The 25362-nt window shown below is 37.7% G+C and overlaps 1 protein-coding gene and 1 long non-coding RNA gene across 3 annotated transcripts; one reads left to right on the top strand and one right to left on the bottom strand.

Annotated features, from left to right (window-relative positions):
• Nucleotides 1–2342: 2342 nt before the first annotated feature.
• LOC127426098 (kelch domain-containing protein 8A-like) lies at nucleotides 2343–16787 on the top strand. Its single transcript, XM_051672621.1, has 5 exons — nucleotides 2343–2751; nucleotides 3732–3896; nucleotides 10387–10605; nucleotides 16396–16497; nucleotides 16585–16787. The coding sequence occupies exons 1-5, from the start codon at nucleotides 2376–2378 to the stop codon at nucleotides 16785–16787; spliced, it is 1065 nt and encodes a 354-aa protein (XP_051528581.1). The 5' UTR covers nucleotides 2343–2375.
• Nucleotides 5807–24298, bottom strand: LOC127426114 (uncharacterized). 2 transcript variants are annotated; one of them, XR_007894739.1, is made up of 4 exons: nucleotides 24277–24298; nucleotides 17362–17506; nucleotides 16657–16757; nucleotides 5807–5990 (listed from the first exon to the last, which is right to left on the bottom strand). It is a non-coding gene; the product is annotated as an uncharacterized LOC127426114 (long non-coding RNA). The 2 variants fall into 2 exon arrangements; XR_007894740.1 differs by lacking the exon at nucleotides 5807–5990 and having other exon boundaries at nucleotides 16629–16757.
• Between the last annotated feature and the right edge of the window lie 1064 nt (nucleotides 24299–25362).

Below are 25362 nucleotides of genomic sequence, written 5' to 3'. Positions count from 1 at the left end.
TTAGCTGTATCAGAGCAAGAAGCTGAATCCGTGGCAGAAGAAAGTAGTTCTTATCATAAGAGCATTTTAGGGACGAAAACCAGAAAATGTCTTGAGATAAAACCCTGAACGATGTCTTAAGGTGTGGTAACCATGGTATAAGCAGAATAATTTACACTTATACCACAGTTACCATGGATCCGCGTGGTGACCGCATTACCACCCTGGTGTGCATTATTTTTCAACAATTCAACGGTCCGTCATCAATTATTCCTTACATAATGCATTAAATATAACTGCATTAAAGATGTAATGCCGAGGTGTTTCCTTTAAAGACACAAGACACGCAAGTTTTGCTTCAGCGGAGCGGCAGCTCCAGTTCCACTTATTCCACAATGAGAGTGCTTCTGTATTTACTTATTTTGTATTTTTGCATTATAATTCCCTCATACTTTGCGATCTACATCACCTGAAGCTGTTTGGAAAATTTAGAGTACATCTGGAGTAGTGAGCTGTGTAATTCTACCTCTCCTCAGTCAGGCGTGAACTGCAGTACTGCTCTCACGCATCATCATTAGTTGAATGTGATCTTATGTTACATTAAATGACATCAAACGACTATTTGAGTCTCGTTGTCGATAACGTCGTTAATCGTTTCAGCCCTAGTTTACAAATTTGTAAAATATGTTTCAGCCTTAAAGTGTGTTGCACCTTTGTTTGCTGACATAGTATTAACTTGAGTGATGTAGCTGCAACACAAATGTTACGATTATGTTCACTGGTTATGACACCAGTCTGGGAAAGTGGTATATTCCTCTGTAGATTCTATAATTGATGGTGGCCTGTTGTAGGGGAAGCAGGGGAATTGGTTCTCCAGAAGAACAGGGACTAAGGGAGATAGAGGGAGGTGAAGATCATGGTTGCTTGGTTACTGATGGATGCTAAGCTCTGGTACAACAGCCCACTTCAAACTCATTGTGTACACAGCTGAAGAGAGCAGAACAGTTGTGTGAAATTGGTTGCGTCAATTGCATCAAGTGATAATGCTATTCTGGGCCATCTCTCATATCTCTGCCTCCACTTTGATGAAAATAGAATGGGGGAAAAAGGGTTTATGAGTGTTTGCATAACTTAAGTAGACTTTACAGCCATAAATAAGACAAAATGAGCCTTTCTGTATGTTGGCGTGGATACTTTTTAAAAAGGTGAGCCTCTCTTTCTAGATCCAAAGACATTATTGTGTAGATATAAGCTTTTTATATCAGAATGTATAGTGCTAAATGAGGGATACTACAAGGATTTTACCATGGGTAAGCAGTCTTCATAGGCACAACATGAAGCAGAAACGCACAACCCTTAAATGTGGTCACTGTAACGCAAAGCTGAGTGGCTTATTGTTTACATAAAATTACCACAACAATAATATGATAAAAGGGAGCAATGATTAATAAACAGTTATACAGTATTTATTAATATTAATAATCATTAAAACTGTGTGTGTTGTGTGTGTGCACATGTCTGATGATTTTATGTGTGCAAACACACATCCACATATATGCTCATCTAAAGGATTGGGATGCTCCTGAACTTTTATATTATAATATAGAATATTTCTGTATTTTGTAGTCTAATCCATTCATTTCCAATAGCTGGTCATTTTTGACCGGAAACACAACTAGTGTAACAAAGTGAAAACCAAAAAATTTTATGGAAATGGTAAAAAAAAAAAAATTGTTTTTAGATACCATTTGTGAACAATGTCTTGGAATTGTATTCCAATTGGATTAAGCAAAAAAAAAAAAAAAAATCATAAGAAAGAAAAAGTCGTCCGGGTCAAAATGACCGGAACACAACATATTATAAGTATAGAAACAATACATTTTAAGTTTGTTGCAAAATATTCAGATATATACAAATACAGAGTAGTTTGAGAGTGTAGGAAGACCAACTCGATTGCGTCATTCACTCTGCGTCATGGGAGCGGATGCTCGGTGATGGGCTTGTTTGGCACACTTTGTTGGATCTGCTGGATCATGATTGGTGTAGTTATTGACCAGAAATTCCACTGTGAAACATTTTCTTTAAAATTGGAAATTTAAGTAATGCTCCATTATTTGCTCCAACAGAAGCATATATCATCAATTAACAACCTCGGACCTCACGGTAGATCTGTCTTTAAAGGTTTATAAGTTATTGGTGAAAATCAATTTGCCTATGGATAAAATGTATGGGATTTGTACTTCTGAAGCTCAACTGTTGTGCTCTATAACCATGTAAACAAATAACTCTGTCTTACAGGTGCTGACCCCAAAACCCGAAGTGGACATATTTGGTCTTGTCGTCTTATCAAGGCTGCGGTCTCATCTAGAAACTGCATTCGCTGGTTGGTCAGGGCGATGACGCTGCCCTCGGCCCATGAGTTTCACTGGCAGAGCCTAGCTTCTCTCTCCAGTGCCCGTGTGTATCACTCATTGGCTGATGTCGGGGGGCAGCTCTATATGGTAGGAGGTTGTGATGCATCGGGTCGACCAACCAGCGCTCTTGAACTCTACTGCCCTGAGGTGGACCGCTGGGTAAGTCTTCCTCCGATACCCACGCCGAGAGCCGGGGCAGCAGTGGCAGTCTTAGGGAAGCAGCTCCTTGTGGTCGGTGGGATGGGAAAGGATCAGCACCCCTTAAAGGCAGTGGAAGTATACAACACAGAGGAAGGCAAATGGCGAAAGAGATGTTCGTTGAGGGAGGCGTCCATGGGGCTTTCTGTAACTGTAAAAGGTACAAAAACAGAAGAATTGTAGGTGAAGTGTGTGGGGTGGGGGGCGTGTTTGGGAAACCTGATAGAAAATAATAATTTTTGCAATTCCATTTGGTGTCACTCGAGGCACTGAAATTATACACTTCAACTTTAAAATCATAAAATGGTGTTTGCTACCCGTTTATTTCCATAATCTGCCATATTTCCAAGGGAAACAGGATATTCAAAAAAAAAAAAATATATATATATATATACATATAGGGTGGGACTATCCAAGAGCGTCCCTTAATTTATCTATCTAGATTTTACTGGATTGTGAAAAGTGGTCTCTTGCTGCCTTTCCTCCTAGGATGTTCGTACTTCCTAGGTCAGAAGTCGTAATTACGATGTGATGTGCGCTCAAGTGATTTTAGTCACAAAGAATGGATCCGTTTTGCAATTTCATATTTCTTACTCTGTTTTTCACTTACTGACAAAGACAGGAAGCTTTTTTAGCACCAATGCAACAAAACGAAGAGCAAAGCTGTGCATTAGGTGGATAATATATGCTTTATCTATTTTTGCATTATCGTGCGGCCACATATAGTGATGGGAAATGTAGTTTTGTCCCACCCATCCCACTCATAAATGACACCTATGATTACGACCAATACCGATTTGCTTTCACCATGAGTCATTCATTGACACGCCAGCAACTTGGAAAGTCAGTTTCCCAATGGTGATATTGACTTTGTGGTGGTGTTCATATGCGCTCATTTCGTAAATATGATCATTCTGATGTGACTTGAACATTTATTTAAATTTTTTTTAACAACATGCACTGATGAGCGCAATAAGACTAGGAACTGGCAGTTTTGTTTTAGCCTATCAGCACTTGAAAATTATAACATTTATGCTTTGTTTACTGAGTATTTGACATTGTAAGGTGAATGAATGCTTTGCTCAAGAGTTCTTTGTTCAGAATAAAGACCTTCATCTCAGTCTCTTTGTCTCTGATCAGATGGCAGGGCTCTTTCTGTTGGGGGAATGGGAGCAGACCTCCTGCCTAAAAGTGTTCTCCAGCAGTACGACCTTCGCAAGGACGTGTGGGCGCTTCTCCCTCCCATGCCCACCCCTCGCTATGACACCAGCGTCTGCCTAATGGGCTCCAAAATCTACGTGGCAGGTTTGCTTAGAGTGTCCTTATGTATCTGTAATCTCTCCTTGTACTTGACACATACGCAAACATAAAACATATGTTTCTGACCTTCGATACTTTTGGGGACAAAACTGTTAAAAATATAGACTTTAAAAAAAATCCTTTTGGGATGTCATCTAAATTAAAATAGGTTAATAAAGAGTCTTAAATCATGTCTTAATTCACTTCTACAAATGCAAAAAGTTAAATTTTACATTTGGGGTTAGGGTTAGTCTGTGCTTAGTGTAATTAGCTTATGATAAGAAAAAAATGTGTGGATCTGGATCGAGGCAAGATGGCGCCAGTGTGTGTGGCTGGCCGTCTGCTATCCAGCTTGTTTCTTTTGTTTTATATTTCTTTTTTAATCTATATTTTTTTTTACTTTGCTGGTATACGTTAAATGCAACTCAACATAAAAAACACAGTTGAGGTATTATCAAACAAAGATCTGAGAGGACCACACTCCAATTTCCCTCCCCCTCCCTTCTTGGCATCTGTCCCAACATGTCTACGCTGACTGCCATGGACCTTTCCTGGGAGAAAACGCCGCAGAAAAAGAGGAAAGCGGGGAGGCATAGCGGTTAAAATAAAATCCTGCCTAGCACGCCTACCTTTGCCTCGCCCTCACCTGGATTACCTTGAGCGTGAGTTTGGCTGTGGCCGCTTCATCTCGTGGCGATCGCTAGAGTTGGCACGTCAATGGGTTTTGCCTGTGACTCCGGACATTTAATCGAATTTTCCCCAGCATCAGTCGCCACGTCTTCGTCGAGGCGGAGTAAATCATTGTAATCTTCGCCCACTATGTCATGCAACACAGCCGGCTGGCGTTTCAATGTGAATCAGGATGGCTCTGGTTAACGCTAGATCGCTGGTAAACAAGAAGTTTATTTTGCATGATTTCTTCACCTCTAATGAATTGGATTTTTTATTTGTGACTGAGACTTGGCTGAGTGCCGGGGGTATAAGTCCCTTTTCTGAACTTGCACCCTCAAATTGTACATTTTTAAACTGCCCTAGAACAACACAAGGTGGAGGGCTAGCATCCGTTGTGTTGTCGGACTTTAACAACAGAGATGTTTTCAAGTTTTGAAGTACTATTGTTTCAGTTGGATAAGGATCAAGCACTAATGATCACAGTGGTGTATCGTTCGCCTAAGTCTAACAAAGATTTTATAAATTAGTTTTCAAATTTTTTAGGAGAAATTGTTCTTAAATACGATAGACTCTTGATCGTTGGGGACTTATTTATGTTTGCTGTGACTCAAATTCCTTGGCAAAGGAGTTTATTAGTATTATTGATTCTTTTGATTTGGTCCAAATGGTGAAAGGATCACTCATAAACAGGGTCATATACTAGACCTTATTCTGTTGCATGGATTTTCTATTTGTGATCTTGAAATCTGTGATTTAAGTTTTTCTGATCATAAGCCTGTTATGTTTACCTGTTCTATTTTAAATCAAATCTCAAAAACCAATAGGCCGGTATACTGGACTCGCATGTTCAGTTCTACATCTAGTGATGAGTTTTCTGTATTATTATTGAAAGAAGCTTGTCAACTTTATGCCCTTGAATGCCCTTCCAGTAATTTAAATGCAGAAGAACATCTTACGATGTTTAACTCTATTTGTACTGTCATCTTAGACTATGTAGCTCCTTTGAGAGCAAAACAACAAAAACCCAAGTCTGAGCCTTGATTAAATAACACCACACAGGCACTAAGATGGGCTTGTCGAAGAGCTGAACGGAAGTGGAAAAAAGACAAGTTACAAGTGTCTTTTCAAATGTTATGTGACTCACTAAACAGATATCAGAAAGCAGTGAAAGCTGCTAAGTCTAAGTATTTCTATCAGGAAGACTCACAGACTTAATTAAAGTTTAAGATGATATTTATTTGATGAATATGAACCAGGAATGTAATGTCTCTCATTTTTGGTGTAAGCCCCGTCTGGCAGTCTGAAGAAGTTGTACTCGGAACCGTCAGATCCTTCTGGAGATAGGAGGCTGGGGCGAGGAGCCTACCCCTGTGCAGGACGGGACTCAACTGGTGGCGGTGGGGTGGTGGAGGTTGCTGTATTGGCACCCTGAAACAGCAATGTGATAGATTGTAAGCAGACTTATAAAGTGATGGCTGACGCATGATTGGCTAGGAGTTACCTTGCTAATGGTGCGATGATGTACAGCTGCGAGTCTTCCCGCTAGAACTACGCTGCGCTTACATTTCTCGGACATTATAGCAAAAAGTCGTTATAGACCTAGGACTCTTTTTGCCACTATACATTCTGTTATTAATCCTCATGTTATTGTTCACTTTGATGCATCAACTACAGTATTTGAAAGTTTTCTTTGGTTTTTCACAGATAAAGTAGTTGATATTAGACAGCATATTATACTCTCAAATTATGATCAGTCTGATCCTCCATCTTGTACATTGATTTTTAATGAATTTGAGTCAATTTCTTTTAACTCACTTGAAATAATTAAGCAGTTAAAACCTACTACATCTCCGTATGACATCATCCCCACACGTTTTCTTATTCAGGTATTTGACCTCGTTGGGCCAAGTATCTTAGCAATAATAAATAAGGGTCTCCTTACAGGGATTGCCCTGGAATACCTTAAACATGCTACTGTTACACCCCTGCTTAAAAAGCCAAATCTTGACTCAACAGTCTTATCTAATTTTAGACCAATTTCCAATTTACCAATTATTTCTGAAGTTTTAGAGAAAGTTGTTATTTTTTAATTGCAAAGTACTTTTGAAACTTTCCAGTCTGGGTTAAGGAAACATCATAGTATTAAGTCTGCTCTATTAAAAGTTTTATATGATATCCTGTTATCTGTTGATTCTGGGGATTCTGTGATACTTCTGCTTTTAGATCTAAGCGCTCCGTTTGATACTGTAGACCACAGTATCCTTATTTCTCGCCTTGAACAATGTGCGGGTATCAAAGGTCATGTTCTCAATTGGCCAATTTGGATGATAGAACTTTTTCAGTTTATATTGATGGTTTCTTATCGTCTAAATCTACTTTGAACTGTGGAGTCCCTCAAGGCTCCATTCTTGCCCCAATTTTGTTTTCATTATATATGTTTCCTTTGGGATCAGTCCTTAACAAACATGGAGTGTCGTTTCATTGTTATGCAGATGACACTCAAATTTATTTGCCCTTGAAGCACAATGACAATAATGGCTTAAAGTCCTTAGCCGCTTGCCTGTCGGATATTAAATCATGGATGTCCTTAAACTTTTTAAATCTAAATGAGAGTAAAACTGAGGTTATTGTATTTGGGCCTTCAGGCATCTCAGGCAGCATTAATCTTGAATTTTGTGATTTGGCATCTTATGTTAAACCCTCTGTGAAAAGTCTAGGTGTCGGATTTGATCTGCACTGAAATTTGATAAACAGATAAATGCAGTAGTCAAATCCAGCTTTTTTCAATTAAGACTTCTAGCTAAGGTTAACATTTTTCTATCATTTATAGAGTTAGAGGGAGTTATACATGGTTTTGTTTCATCTTGACTTGACTACTACAATTCACTTTATATAGGAATAAGCCAATCTTGCATTAATAGTTTACAAAGAGTCCAAAATGCAGCTGCTAGACTCGTAAATATGAACACATTACCCCTGTCTTACACTCTTTGCATTGGTTGCCAGCCTGTTATAGAATTAATTTGAAAATTTTTATTTTTATTTTTAAGGCTTTAAATGGACCAGCACCTCCTTATCTTTCTGACCTTCTGTGTATAAATACACCTGTTAGATGTCTAAGGTCATTTGATCAGAGACTATTGATGGTTCCTAGGTCTAGACTGAAGTCGAGGGGCAAACGTGCTTTTGCTATAGCAGGCCCAAAACTGTGGAACATTTTACCTCTGTCCCTCAGAACAGTTTCGATAGAAGCGATATTTAAATCTAAGCTAAAAACCTACCTTTTCGATCAGGCTTATAATCAATCTTAGAGTCTGTCATGGGTGGTGTAAGCTTAAGCATGTGCTTGTGATGTCCTCTTTTCTTGCATTCCGATTGTACAGCATAGTTTTTAAAACATCTGTGATGTATTTTGTGATGTCCTTTCATAGTGGTTGTACAGCACAGTGGTAAACCATTGGTGTTTTATTGATTGATTGATTGATTGATTTAAATGGAAAGTTCCCATTTGGACAGCTAGATAAACATGTTATTCTGTTCACAAACCTAGTGAGCTGCTTACATAGGCAACATTTTAAGCCATCATAGGCAAAATCCTGACACAAAGATCAAAAGTTCCAAAAGCTAGGCAGCATCGTCTTGCTGTCTTCTACTGTAAGACAGTAGTTCTCAACCAAAGGGTTGGGGCCCAGTAGGGGGCCTCAGAAAAAATCCAAGGGGGCCTTAAAGTGACTTAAAATTTCAAATGAGTTAGATATTCAAATGTGATAACTTTATTTAAATGTTGAAATTAACTAAACATATGATGTAGGCCTACATCATATAAACTGACAGTTTCTGAAACGTCATCGCACACTTGGCCCCGCCCACTGGGACTGAGTTCGGAAACAGAGAGACGGCCGCGATGAGTAGGGACTGTAGTCATTAATGCAGCAATCAGGTCAAAAGTCACCCTTATACAGTTAGCACAGTAATGCTAACAGTCTAAATAGTCTAAACATTTAAAACCAGGAAACAGAGAAATAAATCCAGAAGTGATGGGTAAAAAGTGTGGGTTGGTAGAAGTTTTGATAAGTTATTACTTGGAGCAATATACAGTCATCTGAGCATGTAAATATGTACCAGGCCTGGTGTGGTCCAAGGGGACCCATCTGGACTGTTTTGAATTACTTTTGTATATAAACATGCACTAGACAGACGTCTTTGACTGTTGTCATGTATCTCGTGCTGCTTTTAAAAGACGCGGTGTCAAGTTACAACTCTGAAAAGGAGACCTTGTTTCATTCTGCTGCTGCATCCTGGACACGTTCTTGTGCCCATCTGCACTATTTTTAATTGTTGATATATGTAAACATGCACTAGACAGACATCTTTGAGAGTTCTGATGCGTTTCCTGCGATGTACACCTCAGTGCACGATGATACTGTACAGTATGTGTGTGCGCTCTCCTGCTTTGGGCTATGTATGCGTGTTTTCAGCTCATATCAGCGTGAATTACTTGTGAACCAGTCTTAATACGAGCCAAGCTTTGCAAAGGAACTGATATTGAAGGATGGGGCAGTTAAAAACACTATTGGACCCGATCCCAAAACTAAGTAAACAGTTTAATTCATGAATATTTCATATGTTATGACTGTGATACCTAATGGCGAAGCTGTGCTTACAGTAAGTGAACAGTTTAAAATATTTGGATGCAATGTGTTGGATGTGCGTTATGTGTAAACCCTGAAATTTAGTTTTATAATGTTGTGGAGCTTGCTCTTTCTCTTCCGATTGAGTTTAAAATATGGCTGTATTTGAGGGGCTGCACGATGCTAGCCAGTCATAACAATGGCCGTTTACGTTAAAGAAGACGCTTAGGCCAAAACTGAGCATTTCAGACAGAGGGCCAGAGACAGGGTGGAAAATTATCATATATTACTAATATATTTGTTTTAATATGTTTTGGTGCAAAAAACGTTACTAACATTATCAGTGGACCTCAGGGAAGATAATAAAATAAAAAAGAGCCTTTAAATAACCATATTGAAATGCCTATTTTAAAAACTACATCCTCTTATAAAACAAACAAACAAGAACTCAACTTGGTATTAAATCAACCTTACCAAAATGCTGAATTTTACATTATGCCACATTTTAGTCTGATATGTTGTTGACTAATATTATTATTATGAACTTTCCTCAAGAAACTCATCTTCTTAGAGAAATGCAACAAAGAGAATAATACATTAGTAAAATAATTTTCAATGAAAATATCGAGAGAAGCCGGATTAAGTAGTGTGAGTGATCTCTGCATTCTCCTGTTTCTTGAGCACAAATATTGAGAAATCTGCTGGACTTGCATGCAGTTGCATGCTCCAGAGATAGCATGTGCCACAATCACATGAAACACAGATGCACGTTAGAAGATGAGAAGCTTATTTAGTGCTTCTGAAGTGTCGAACGCAAGATGAACTTAATTGAATTTGCCGAAATTTTCAATGACGGAACAACCCTGTCAATGTATATTCAATCCCCTCAGTCTCACGTAAAGCCCTGCCCACTGATTGATATGCACATGATTGAGATGTCCCCATAATTCAAATCACTTTAAAAAACATACTAAACGATGTTATTTTTTGAAAATGTAAAAATGCAGAAAGTTTTTTGTGAGGGTTAAGTTTAGGGGTAGGGTTAGGGGGTAGAATCTATAGTTCGTACAGTATAAAAATCATTATGTCTATGGAGAGCCCTCATAAGGATAGCTGCACCAACATGTGTGTGTGTTTGTGTTGATCTCTCTTTGTCCTTGTCAGAACATTTCACTCAATATCTCTCATTACAGGTGGACGTCAGTGTAAGCGTTTGGTGAAGGCCTTTGAAGTCTTTGACATGGAAAGCCGCACCTGGTTGTCTCTACCCAGTCTGCCTTGCAAGAGATCATATTCTGGGGTCTTATGGGACAGAGCAGGACGTCTCTGTTGGTTAGGAGGCCTCAGACAAGGAGGAATACACCGAAGTTCCAAGTTTACCAAGAACGTAAACATCTTTGACACCAACCAAGGTACGATTAGCTAGACGTTTTAAATTTACATTTTCTGGTTTAGTTTTAAAGGAATGGTGTAACAGATAAAGGATGGGCAAGGAGGATGCGGTAACCGGCTGAACAGTCAACATAAACTTTAATGATATAAATGAACTTAACAAACAAACATAAACACAGACACAAATGCAACGTGGCTGCGTGCGTCTCTCTCTCTCTCTCTCGAACCGGCATCTCCGGCTGCCCCTTATCTTGCTGTCCCGCTGATCAGCTGATTCAGCGCCGACCGTGCTCCATCATGGCCCGGCCACATCTTCCTCTTCGTCACACTCCTCTCCCGCCCGATTCAAGCCAGGGCGCCACTGATCTGACTAACTCCCTTTAGTTATTAAATCTTTATCTTTACCTTTATCTGTAAAATTGGCAAGAAAAATAGTTTGTGCTAATAAATCAATATTTTGCAAAAAAGTATGTTTCAATGCCCAAATATGTGAGTAATCACAGGTAACTCTTCCCTTTTTATTTGATTTTTATTTTTTATTTTTTTTGGATTAACTCAAAAAAAGGTGTGAAAAGATACAAGGTGTGACAAAATGTAGGACTCGCTGAAATGAGTTATTGATTTCTCTCCCGGTTCTCGCGCTTTCTCTTCCTCGCCATCATTTCCACTCAAATTTGATCATTTCTAATCGAATTCAGCAGATGGGAAAATTGCACAGACTTTTTTTTTTGCCCCAAGGGCAATAAAAAAGTTACTATAGTCAGTGGGCAGAGAGGAGGTCATCTTGAAAAGACTGAACTTTGCACAGTACCGTATGAATCATTTCTTTTTTTTAATTATTCTATTACTAGTGCATGTGTCAGCCAACAGGTGCATGTGCTGGCATAAGGAGAGCGGCACAGGGAATTAAACCGGGCTATCTAATTTCCTTCTGCCCGAATGCGCCACTGGCAATAAAAGCCTTCTCATACAAGTCTCCCAATCTAATATAACTAGGCAATAAGATCTCGGGGGGCGTTAAATGATGCTATTCAGGAACATATTGTCATATCTTATCCAAAGCTCATTCTGGTAGAGAGCTTTGCCCATCTGTTCTTGGTCTTTACGCAGACTGCAACAGAGAGGGTTTGATCTCGGGAAAATCCCCGTCTGAGCACAAGATGGATGTATTCTTTACTTATGGACTCACTTTGAAAACCTTACCCAAAAATTAAACTTCTGTCATTATTTACTCATCCTCCTGATGTTCCAAACCTGTGTGCTGTTATTTTTTTCATGGAACACAAATGAAGAATTTTTGACAAGTCTTTGCACTGCTCTTTTCCATACAACAGTTCATATTGACCATGTCTGTAAAGCTCCAAAAAAGACAAACAAACATTGAAAAAGCAGCATAAAAGTAGTCCATATGACTTGTCGGCTTTATTCCAAATCTTCTGAAGACATACAATGGCTTTGTGTGAAGAACAGACTGAAATTTAAGTCGATAATGATATGATTATGAAATATGGTGCCTTTAGATACGTCACATCGGTTTGACATCCGTGACATCAAACATTATGGGTTCTTGCTAGGGATGCACCAGTTGGAAAACCAGTTTTAGGCATGAAAATGCCGATAAGAAAAAACAATGGTTCATTTATAATTAATTATCAATACCCTTTATAAAAACTCTTTGAATTGAAATGCACAATCCAGAAATAATGATAGCCACAAAATGTAGAAGGGTTGGCACTTCTAAGAACAAGTAATATTTAATTTTTAAATCACTCTCGTTCTCACAATAATGTGGATAAACCATCGTTACAGACGTGATGGTTGTGAAAGTGGCACTTACCTATAGACGATGAGGTAAAATCATCCAAAACATTTTGAAACCAGCAAACTTTGACTTCTGAGACATTGGTATGGTGTCCATTAAGGTTGCACGATTAATTGAATTAAGATTGAAATCGCAATATGGCCTTGTGCGATTACTAAATCTTGAAAGGCTGCATTTAAAAATAGACTGCAATCAGCGCTTCAGTCAGCACTTCAGTCAGCATTGTGTAAGCAAGCTGTGCCTTCTAGCGGTCTGGATGGATAGAACTAAAAGGGCGTTTTGTTCCTTTGGTTAAAACTTTTTATTTTTCCTTGACGTGGTTGACATTTCTGTGGAATTGCCCAACATATGAATAATATAAATTTGTGATGTTCTATTGCATACAGCACAAACATGTAAAATGTGAGTTCTGTTGTTTTGAATGGTAAAAACAGAAGTGCAAACATTTTTTAGAAGTACAAAATAACCTTTTTTCACATCAATCATCATGCTATGATATTTATTTATTTTTTCTTTCAGTGTGTGTATATATATATATATATATATATATATATATATATATATATATATATATATATATATATATATATATATATATATATATACACACACCAATCAGCCACAACATTAATACCACCTGCTTAATATTGTGTAGGTCCCCCTCGTGCTGCCAAAACAGCATTAACATTCTGAATTCAAAATAACATTCTGAGATGCTATTCCACTGAACTGCCGCTCACTGTATGTTTTTTGTTTTTGGCACCATTCGGAGTAAATTCTAGAGACTGTTGTGTGTGAAAATCCCAGGAGATCAGCAGTTACAGAAACACTCAAACCAGCCCGTCTGGCACCAACAATCATCCATGCGATTATCTAATCAGCCAATCGTGTGGCAGCAGTGCATAAAATCACACAGATACAGGTCAGGAGCTTCAGTTATCAACCATCAGAATGGGGGAAAAATGTGATCTCAGTGATTTCTGTAACTGCTGATCTCCTGGGGTTTTCACGCACAACAGTCTCTAGAATTTAATCAGAATGGTGCCAAAAACAAAAAACATCCAGTGAATGGCAGTTCTTTGGACGGAAATGTCTTGTTGATGAGAGAGGTCAACAGAGAATGGCCAGACTGGTTTGAACTGACAAAGTCTACGGTAACTCAGATAACTGCTCTGTATAATTGTGGTGAGAAGAATAGAATCTCAGAATGCTATTCTGAGATGTGGGTTGCGGCACGAGGGGGACCTACACAATATTAGGCAGGTGGTTTTAATGTTATGGCTGATTGATGTGTGAATATATATATATATATATATATATATATATATACTGTGAATATATATATATTATCCAATAAATGTTCAATGGAAATGATTTATTGTAGAAATTTGCCACATAGAGCTATCACATGATTTCAAAAGACCTGGAATATAGTGCACAAGTTGTATGGACTACTTTTATTGTGTTCATCTTGGAGCTTGGCAGAATGACATGAGGGTTAGTAAATGATAGACTTTTTTATTTTTGGGTGAACTACTCCCTAAAGCAATGTTAGACCCAAACAGTGTGTTTTTCTAATGCTATGCCACTGGTAAAGCCCCTCACCACCTGTTTTAAGAGATTATTAGTTTGTAATTGAATTAATCACAAATGGCATTCATTTTGTTTCAAAAGTGAGTCAAACAAAGGGTTGGATTTTTGGCCAACAACAGAGCAAGTATTGTACGCCAAGGGCTGAAATCAATATCCTGTCCAAAGTTGAAAGACCCTTCATTGCTCATTCAAGTCATCCTTACCGAAACGGAACCTCATATGTAACTGATTTGAAACGCTCCGCATAGGCAAAAACTCTCACGTGAAGTGCCCTATTCTATTCCAGTCTGTTCAGCATAAAAATACACAGCACACACAAATATTGGTAAAATAGTACACTTTTAGTTAGGGGTATCTGAAATGAAATATGTCCATACATTTTTTTCCAACAAGATTTTACCTTAAATTTAAATGAATGTAGGGGAAGGGGATGTGTGTAGTTTAGGTGTGACTGATCACCATTTTATTACCTCTTTTAATCACCTTTTTGCCTTTACATGTGACCAGACTTGGTCGAAAGTTTTGATGCTGAAAGTGGTCTGTGCTAACTGAAATGTTTAAATCACTGCCCCCAGTGGCCGAAGCTGAAAGTGTTGCTGAACATAAGGGCACGTCTGAGCTCCAGTTACTACAGAGTCCACAGAGTGGTGCCAAAAGCAAGTAGTATTTTTAGCTATAAATGATATAATACAGTCGACATGGATGCATATTTTATACACTCTACCCCCTAGCCCAAACCCTAACCCTAAACCTAACCGTCATTGGAGTAAAAAAGGAATTTTAAAGCAAAATGCAACCTCACCATGACACTCACCATCGTATACGTGAACGTCATCTCTTCCTGGTTCACACAGGACCAGAACCTGTGTGTCAGAGGTTGCTCGCACAGTTCGCTATCAGTAGTGCCACAGGAAAATGTACACACATTTCAATTGATTCAGAAATGTCTGATGGGGGATGGCGCCTATCCGTAATTCAGCTGAATGGGATTAATTTCAGGGTACATGATCTTTCTGAAGCAACATGTTAAATAATCATGTGATCATGCTGATGTGATAAATATTTTTTTTTTTAAATATGACTGTTCAATGTAGTCTCTCGTTTAATGAGGTGATAAAACTTCATCAACAAAATTAACAAAATGCTGTCCAAAATTGTTTTAGATGGAGTATAGCATGGCTGGGCAGTGTTGCTTCTCCATTAGAAAAAGGTTTCGCATTGACCATCTGTGTATGTGTCTTAGCAGTCAAAAACTCATTACATGTAGTGTTTTTAAACAGTACGCTTAGAATGTGCATGGCTGAGGCGTTAGCGTTTCTCAAACAACTGTCATTATTTTACAGCTGTTTGTGCGTCTTTGACTGTGATTGTGCTTTTTGGCAGATTAGGTTGACTGAGAAGTGTAAATAATATGCCAAATTAATGTTCTACATCTGTGAAACACAGAAAGCAGAGAAGCTCCTACTGCCTTTTTTCAAAGCAATTAAAGTGTTCTAGCTCAGTAATTTTTTGAATAATTGGTCCTTACATTTATTACGGAAAGCTATTGGCTTAGTTATTATACAGAAATTAGATCCTGAAAATGGAAAACAGTCTGTCAGCTTTAATCGACAAGTACGCAGGCTTTTATCTGCAGGAAAGTTCTCCATTTGTATCTTTTTCAACACGTCTTAAGAAAAGCTGTCAAAGAGTTTCAAATTGTAAATAGCTTGTTAATTTCCCCTCACATTGTATAAATCTGATTTATTGCGTCATATGTCCAATTACAGAGTGCTACGGGTGAAGTATTTTTCGATGTTAAAATACTTTCTCCAATTCCCGTTTAATATGCAGAGACATCTATAAGTATGTTGACTTTTTGAAAACTGTAAACACTTTCACTATGTGGCGCTTTCAAAACATTGCCCTATTTGGTTGAGGGATCCGACATGTCAATTTCTCGCTCAACCAATTAACAAGAATATGGAGCAGGGTAATAATAGTGTTTGGGAAAACTCTTCGGAAAATTGTTATACTGGCAAATCTGTTTGGTGCCACAGAAATTACACACTTCACCTTTAAAGCTGAAGTATGTAACTTTTTCAGTGTTAAAACACTAATTTATGATATGCAGAAACAGCTATAAGTAAGCCATTTGTGGGTTATTTTTCTTGAAAAACTCTAAATACTGTGTCTCTGTGGTGCTCTAAAATTCCTCTGTTTGTTTTGAGGGACCCGTCCAGCCCGACACAACAACATTGATTAAACCAATGGCGTGAGTTGAGGGTGGGACTGTTTGTTTGATCAGCAATGTTTATTTTTGCAATTCCATTCAATGGCACAGAAATCACACACTTCAGCTTTAACATTTAGCGTTTCTTTTTTGTTCTTTGTTTGTGTGTGTTTTATTCCATAGGATTATGGTTGAAATCAGAGGACACGGTACCTTTGAAGACTAAGCGAGCAGACTTTGCCGCAGCCTTAGTACGAGGGAGGATGATCGTGGCGGGGGGTTTGGGTATGAACAATATATCACCATATATTTATCAACTATACTGTTGCTGTCACAGTTGGAGTCAACCAAACATCTGGTCCCTCCTTACAGGCCATCAACCATCAGTGTTAGACACTGTTGAAGCGTTTCACCCTGAAAAAAGGAAATGGGAGAGGCTGTCACCCATGGCCACGCCCCGTTGCTCCACCTCCAGCATTGTAATTCGTGACCGCCTACTGGTAGTGGGAGGTGTCAATCAAGTCCCAAGCTCCGCCCATGAGATTCTGTATGTAAAAGAGGAGGAGATTCTTTAACTGCCAATGTTAAGATTTACAAAAACGTTGAAAAAAGTTGCCTTCAATGATCAGTAGAACACTAATTATTACACTAAGGCCAGAAACATACTCTACGCAAGTATTGCATGTACACAGTCCTGTTGTACGTATTGTATTGTGGGATCCAAACGTCTGAGACCACTACTTTAAAATTTAATACAAAAATTTTCCATTACAAATTATATCATCACCATAACAATATAAGTGTAAAGCTGAATTGAAAAAGAAAATTACACAATAGTGTAAGAACAATATACTTGATAAAGTATATACTTTGTATATCTCCTTTTTGCTTAAAATGACAGCATGCACTCGATCTATCATCGACTCTACAACTTTGTGTAAAACATATACGGTAACAAATCTCAGTACTCAAGGGGGCAATACACTTACCTTCAAACATCTGTGCCAGTAAAGCAGATGCGTTATTATTAGTGCTGTCTATTTAATGTGATTAAATAAATAAAAAACACTGCGTCAAAAAATGAACACAACTGTGTGTTCACAATTGACCCATACATAAATTCTGTAGTAAACGTACGTATTTTCCTACCATCTGAGCAATTCAGACTTGAAGTACATGTAATGTTGTGTTTTACAAGCCCCATCAGCAGGGGTCAGTCTGCGCGCTTCAACACACTTCACAAGCAGCACACCCACAGAGTGAGAGACGGTCAAACAGGACGAGTTCTTGACAGCTGGAAGAAGCACAACAGAATCCAGGGATCTTGAGACATAATTTTCATAGTTTCACTACTTTTAACTTGACACAGCGTCCTAAAAATGTGGCATTTATGACACTGAAAACAAGTGAGATGCTCCAAGATCAATGGCTGGGAATTGATTCCAAAAAGAATCAATTCTTCAATTCCGAGGAGACTCCAAAGCTTGGAGTCGACTCCGCCCTGGGGAATAGACTCTGCTCAGGGCCGTGACATGTTCGGACCATAGATGTTCCGACAGCCATCAGTAACTCGCTCCGTTTGTTCATCAGTTAATCTATGAATTAATCGCACGAGCCCTTCAGCACATCAGACAGATGCTTTCTGTAGTCTGCTGGTCTTTTACTTTGGAATTAAAGGAGTAATCAAGAAAAATGCAATATTTGTGACAGAAAATTGGCATATAATAACAACTTTCCATATGTTAAAACACTTCACAAGACACAACCAAGAGATGACAGAGGAGTATCAAGTATCAATGAGTTAGCTACCCAGTTTACCCATCTATTAATAGGTTAAATGTATATTTCCAGTTCCATACAAGTTAAGCTCAACTGACAATTGTGGCATAATGTTAACTACCACTAAAATTAATTTAGACTTATCTGGGTTACAGTGAGGCACTTAAAATGGAAGTGAATGGGGCCATTTGTAAATGTTAAAATATTCACTGTTTTAAAAGAATAGACATAAGACGTAAACAATATGTGTTACAGTTAACATGCTTTTAGTGTGATAAATCGCATACTAACCTTTCTTAGTACAGTTACCATGTAAAGCCACAAACCCTGTAATCCCCCCAAAATTGCGGATTTAAACAATTTTACAGTTCAAATCATACACAAGTTTTAACAGAAGAATTGATTTTATAATATTATAAGCTTCAGATTTCTGCCTTTATACCCCATTCATTTCGATTGTAAGTGCCTCACTGTAACCTTGATTTTTGCTTTTTTTTAAAGAAAGAGAGGGACGAATCGAAATTATTTTGTGGAAATCAACATTATGCCACAAATACTGTAGATTCAGCTTAACTTGTACTGAATCCGGAGTATTCCTTTAAAAGCTTAATTGATAAATGGACTGCACTCATAAAGGGAGAGTCTACTCAGTCTAGCATTCTACATTTTTACAGTACTTTTACATTACATTTTACACAAAGTTTACATAAAAAATCATTCTACTAAATAAAATTACATTTAAATACATGTTACGAATAATGTTTATTTTTAAATTGTATTAAATAAACGAGAGTTTTACAAGAACCTGCATTTTAAAATCTAAAATCATCAAACTAAAATGTATTGTTTCAACCTTTTATTCAGTGTACAGGTAGTAGACACCATATACAACCTTTCCAAACAAGAACAGCTGATGAGTGGTAATAGGCAATTTAACTTTAGGCAAAATGGTGCTTTCAACATTATTTTTGTTAGTTCTTTGGAATACAGGCGCATCTGCTCAGATAACCTTCCCTAAAATGTATCCTATGGTATTGAAGCGTCGCATGTTGGGATGTGCGTATACCCATATTTCTTTCTTTAGAACAGACCTATTAATAGTATATGTCAAGAACTTGTCATTCATGCCATTATAGATGGTGTAACGGAAGATTTATATTGCACTAAATGAGATTTAACTTTGCCTCCAGTTTTTTCGGAATGAAAAAATAATTGAGAAAATATGTCTGGAATCGACTCTTGAAATCTATTCCATTTATTCCGAACCCAGGAATCTAAATGGAATCCCAAATTTCTGAAATAGAACTGGCCTACCAAAAGCGTCCATCTGACGCATATGTACATAAACCGATTTTTAAAAATACCGTACACTGAATGCAAGAATGCATCTGTGAGAACACGAAAGTTTGACGAACTTAATTGCAAAAAGGATTGCTGTCGACTGTAGACTTATGTTTAATGGTAAGGGAATAAAACAAACCATATATTGATGTTTAAAGCCACTTTTTGTATTGACTAATCAATGCTTTACTCATCTGCCGAAATTATGCAATATATTTCAATCTGCATATCTGAATTATTATATTTATTACATACTAATTAATTTTATAATTACTTGAATTATTATGTATTATTTATGTTAAATTATCTTTATTTGGGGGCCTTTCTCAGAAAATATTGATATATGTGATTAACTGTGATTAATTTGATTAATTAATAGGCATGTTATATCATTAATTTGATATAAAAAACTTTAATTGATTGACATCAGTTTAATTGCGATTGATTTGAAAAATATTGTGATTGCAATTTAAACTGCGATATGATTATTAACATAAAAAAAAAATTGTAAGTGTTTCCTTTTGACCAAAATTAAGTCATGGCCAAATATGCTCTACTGCCTATAGAAATACTGTTCAAGAAAGGGTGTTTAAACTTGAGTTCTCTTAGAAAGAACCAGACTAAATAAATACAAAATACAGTGAAACATAGAGAGAGAAAAAAACACTTTTCATCATTATTTTGTGGAACCCAATAATAAGTTATTATTAAGTTATTACTATGGAAATATATTTTTGTGTAATATTAGCAATAACAGCTGTTATTATTATAAAACAGTACCATATTTATGTAATATTTTCTTAACATGCATGCAGCATAGCTGTGCTGGCCTTTATTTTGGTGGTACACTGGAGGAAGTAGTAGAGATGACAATGGCCTTTTGATGCAGAGAAATGCTCTCATCCACTACTCTGTCCACAAAAACCTGGTATTATGAGGTTACTTTAGATTTGGATAGTAACTAAGATTGGATAGTGGCTAAGCATATTTGGAATTACACAAATATGCAATTAGTGAATCTAGAGCACTGTAAATATCACTCAGCTCATTAGCCTCACATGTGCTTTTAGTATGTGTAACACTACAGAGAACAGAGCTGTGCACATACAGAAAGCGCAGCACGTGCAGACTATTTTTTTATTTAATTAAGTTGTAGCCTTTGTGGTTAGATAATCAATCACACTACGTCATATCGTGATTTCGATAAAAACATTTTTCGATTAATCGTTCAGCCCTAGCCCTCCCTTACAAAAATCTAGAGTTCGTTCCAGTCAGGCTTCCTAAGCAACCAATTGGCCTGGTTGCTAGGGTGGGTAGAGTCACGTTTGGGTTAACCTCCTTGTGGTTTCTATAATGTGGTTCACGCTATAATGTGGGGCGCATGGTGAGTTGTGCGTGGATGCCGCGGAGAATAACGTGAAGCCTCCACACGCGCTAGGTCTCCGCGGTAACACGCTCAACAAGCCACGTGATAAGATGCACGGATTGACGGTCTCAGACGCGGAGGCAACTGAGATTCATCCTCCGCCACCCGGATTGAGGCGAGTCACTACGCCACCATGAGGACTTAGAGCGCATTGGGAATTCCAAATTGGGGAAAAATGGGAGGAAAACAAAATCTAGAGTTCGTGGCTAAAGCTCGGGCGTACACGGTGTGAGTTCTGACACTCGAGAGGTTGTGAGCCCCAGCACACGTTGTGAGTCAGTTTATCTGATAATCGTACAGATGCAGTGGTATTCGACACGACTTAATGACCTGGTGAATTCTGAAGCAATCGCATTAATTTCTGCACTATTTATTATTATAAGACATAAAGCCAGAGGTGGACATTGCTTTCATTCCTTGTAGCTTGCGATTTAGAAATGAAGAAGACTGGCATGGCCAGGGGCTGCATTAGCTGAAAACTCAACTGCTGATTTATGTTTATATATATGGATAATTAATTCAAATGCTGTCCAACATTTGACAAATTCAGATTTCGAAGGGAGGCTGTGTGATTTCATGACTGCATACATCAATCATAATAACAGTGCGTTGCTGCCAGTACTGCATGATAATAAAGTGCACAAAATGAACAAGATTAAAAAGAAAGTGCGCAAAATTCACGCACCGTTTCTCACAGTTATACTTGGATATAATCTAAGCGCAAACATGATGTTTAGTGCAGAATTCTGAGTTATTTTAGTGAAGTAGGCTATCTGTATTATTCAGCTTTAGATGTAGGCTACGTCCTTCTCATCTGTGTCATACTGTCATGCTGAAGAAGTCTCATCCATGTAAACACGTAGCAAAGTTTAAAAATCTTGTTTTAGCGCAGCGGTTGATTGACAGGTAGAACTTTCATCCTTGGTTTCACCAGACTTGCACTTAGGGGATTGAAAAATATCTTTCACATATCCACTATTGTGTATAACAGATGCTAAACCTCCCTAAATGTCGCCCTAGAACTGAAACAAATGCAAGTATGAAGAAAACTTTTTCCATCAGAGTGATAAAGCAACCCGAATTTCAAATTATTTGTTTGAAGAGCAGAAAACAACATAGCATTTCTGTAGAATCCTTCAGTGATGTGGTCATGAATAATATGGGAAAACACAGTTTTAACACAACCATTTTCTCCAAATGTGTAAAAGCTTCATGAACACTCAGTTTTCATTGATTGTGTTAGTTGTAACACCTTCCACTGATTGGTCAACTTCAGGTAGATCGCCAAATCTGCTTGTTCAACCGCAGACACCTCACGAATTCAAGGCGACAGTGGGCACATTTTTTAGACAGTTTTAAAACTTATCAAGAGGTCGTGAGCTGCTCTTAAGCCACTCGGCTCCACTCATAGTTCCTCTCACATGATGCGAGTCGTGACCACACGAGCACCAACGATTTCCACGCGATCTCTCCCAACTGGAAGAAATCGGTTGAGAGATCGCACGACAGCCGTAAATCACACCGTGTACGCTGCCTTAATTTGCCACAAACTTGCAGCAAATTGTCCATTGTTGCCTAAGGTTTGCTGCAGGTTCACCACTACCGGTGAAGAGCTGCAAACTTCTGGCAAATATTTGTGGCTCATTTGCACGTGAAAATAATGAGTGGCAAATTTGTGGCTAGTTTGCAGAACTCTGGATTTTTTTTTAAGGTAGATAGCGATACAAATTTTGACAGTTAAACTAATTTGCTTATCAAGATAGTCTTTGAAAGTGTGCTTGACACCTTAGTAGTTGATCTCAATGAGAAAATTGACCATAGCAGTTTATGCTAATGCATGCTATAGCGCCCCCATGCAGTAATGCTGAGAATGCAACGCACACAAACTAATTCCGTTCTCACACATTTCATAACGCAACAACGAGTTACGTACTTGCGTTAACGTACTTGCGTAGAGCATATTCCAAGCATACTTTCTGTGCATCAAGGTTCTCTTATGCTTTACTGTTCAAATGAATAAAATACACTATATCCTAGTGATAATAAAGCACACAGTAGGGAACAACACAGATGTATTGTTCCACAAAGCTTGCTGTTAATGCCATTTTTTACAGGATGCACAGCCTAAGACAATCTGCCTCCTAAGCCGAAAACACGCAAACACCCACTGAACAATCTAAGCCAATAACAAATGCACACACACAACTACACACACTTCAAAATGAGATTACATTTTTGTTTAAAGAGAAACAGATTCAGTCATCTCTCTATAGCAGTGTCTTGAGATATGTTTAGGGTATTTACAAGGATGCTTATGAATCTACAGCAATTTTAGTGTTATTGTTTAGTAATACAGCAGAAGTCTTACTAATAAAGTGAAGTTTAGCTTAGAAATAGTGGTCGGTATGGGTTTTCCATTAACAGAGGGCATCGTCACTGATGGCAGATATAATACAATCTAATCATAGCCAGTGAGAAGTACACAAGATTGCTGAAATTAAATTAACACTTATATACACTTACTGTAGACAATGTTTACTCAGATAAAGATCTTTTGCACTCCTGAATGGTTATAAGCAGGTGCGTATAGAACAAATGGCACAGAAAAAATTGACCAATTAATAAGCATGGCTGATATATATATATATATATATATATATATATATATATATATCAGTCTGTGACAACTTTAAAATATTCCTTGTGCACACATGATGTTATTGAAGCCCTATCTGTGTTTATTGTATGAAGGAGGAGTGATACATGAACAGAGTTCGGTCATTAAGTGTCTGTTTTGTTTGGTGAATATATATATACATATATATAACTTGGCACTGCTGTAGCACACATGCAATCTTTTTCTAAATGTTTACAGGGTCTTCTGCAATATATGGTAGCACATAAAGAGTGTTATGTATTTTGTCTTAAATGCTAGACTGCTATGATTGTGTCAGGGTTCCGAGATGCAGTATTTTTAGGCACTGAGTGTCACAATTGAAACAGACTTTTGAGAAGTTACTATAGCAATGGCCAACATTAATTATTATATGGCGCCAAAAAGTATTTGGACCCTTACGCCTTATTTAAAAATGTATGAGTATCACTTCATTAGATAACAAAATATCAATCCATGTGGTGTTTATTTTAACGAAAGATTGAAGCAATGAAATATATACTGTATATGTTTAAGTGTCCTAATTCCTTTTTTGACACTCTATGTTTAAATACTGTTTGTTAGTTTTATGACTATTTAAATAATGTTTCACTTGTTTCTATTGGCCATAAGCTCTCATTGCTCATTCACTAGGATGTAATGTGTCTTGGGAAGCACATAGCAATAAAATTAAGCACTGTATTAAAAGATTTTCCATTTTGCCATTAAATTAAATTTGTCTCAAATTGTCCTGCATTAATCTTTTTGTTTCCTTGTGTTAAATGCACCATGTCACTCTTATCAAGAGAGTAGACCTGAAATAAAAAGGTTTTATTTAATAATGTCAAATAGTAGACTCACTTACTCCAGTCTTGCAGGGATAGCACTTGACACCGAATGAGGACAGGTTCTAACCGAGTGGACTCCTGGCCTGAGGTTTATTTGTCTCTATTGATTTCTCTCACCTCTGCAGAGGTGAAATGTGACTAACGGTCCTGTCGGCCACGCTCGCACCACAGAGATGCAGTTTAAAAGTACTGCAGTGTTTCGACATAGTTTATCTGCAAACTTAGGCTAGTGCTGTTGTATTATGGTGCTGTGGTCTATTGGCCTGTTTTCCTGGAAGTGAGAGGCAAAACAGTCTGATCTGATAGTTAAAGTATTTGTGAACAAATGCTGTCTGGGATTTAAATTTGATCTGTGAATGAGAAAATTGTCACGATAGACGTCATATTTGCTATGCATTTGACAATGTTCAATGGGTTGTTTAGTTTTAAGGTCCTATCATGCAAACTTTTCTTGGAAAAATGGGTCTGTTCCAAAACCTAGTGAGCTTCCTCCAAAAGCGGCATTATAACCTCCTTAGACCCGAGCATGACTGCCGTGTGCATTTTCCATTTCCCTTTTACGATTTGTAACTAGTAGCACCTAATAAACAAGATTCAAAATGTTTTTTTAGCAAATAGTTTTCCTAAAAATGTATGTCCACATATGTGGACAGCAGGACTAAGTTGTGAATAATTAAATAATACCAAACTATAGATATCCAGATTTTTTTAAACAAATTGTTTTTGAGATGTTACAGACATTACATCAGAAATTAGCATAATTAATTTGGATTCAAAGTAATAGCCAGCATCATCCAATCACTGCCAATCATGTTAAAATAAAATTATGCATTATAAATTCTGAATCTATGTACTGATTACCATTGTACCATGTCTTCCGCAGCCTGAAACTGAACTTTTGGTCATATTTTAGGAGAGAATGAGCTTCATAGAGAGCTATAGGATGCTCCCTATTTAGTGAATGACTTGACCTCCTGTGTGCTGTCTGTCTGCACTGGTCTCAGAACAGAACGAAATGCACCCTATTTTCATCCTATCTCCATAAAAAGCTTTTGGATGAACCCATTGATTCACAATGTGACGATGCATAGTAAATATAGTAA

This window comes from Myxocyprinus asiaticus, chromosome 35 (genome assembly GCF_019703515.2).
Source record: "Myxocyprinus asiaticus isolate MX2 ecotype Aquarium Trade chromosome 35, UBuf_Myxa_2, whole genome shotgun sequence".
Lineage (NCBI taxonomy): Eukaryota > Metazoa > Chordata > Actinopteri > Cypriniformes > Catostomidae > Myxocyprinus > Myxocyprinus asiaticus.
Note: the sequence above shows the minus strand (reverse complement) of the source record. Positions and strands in the feature narration are given on the sequence as shown.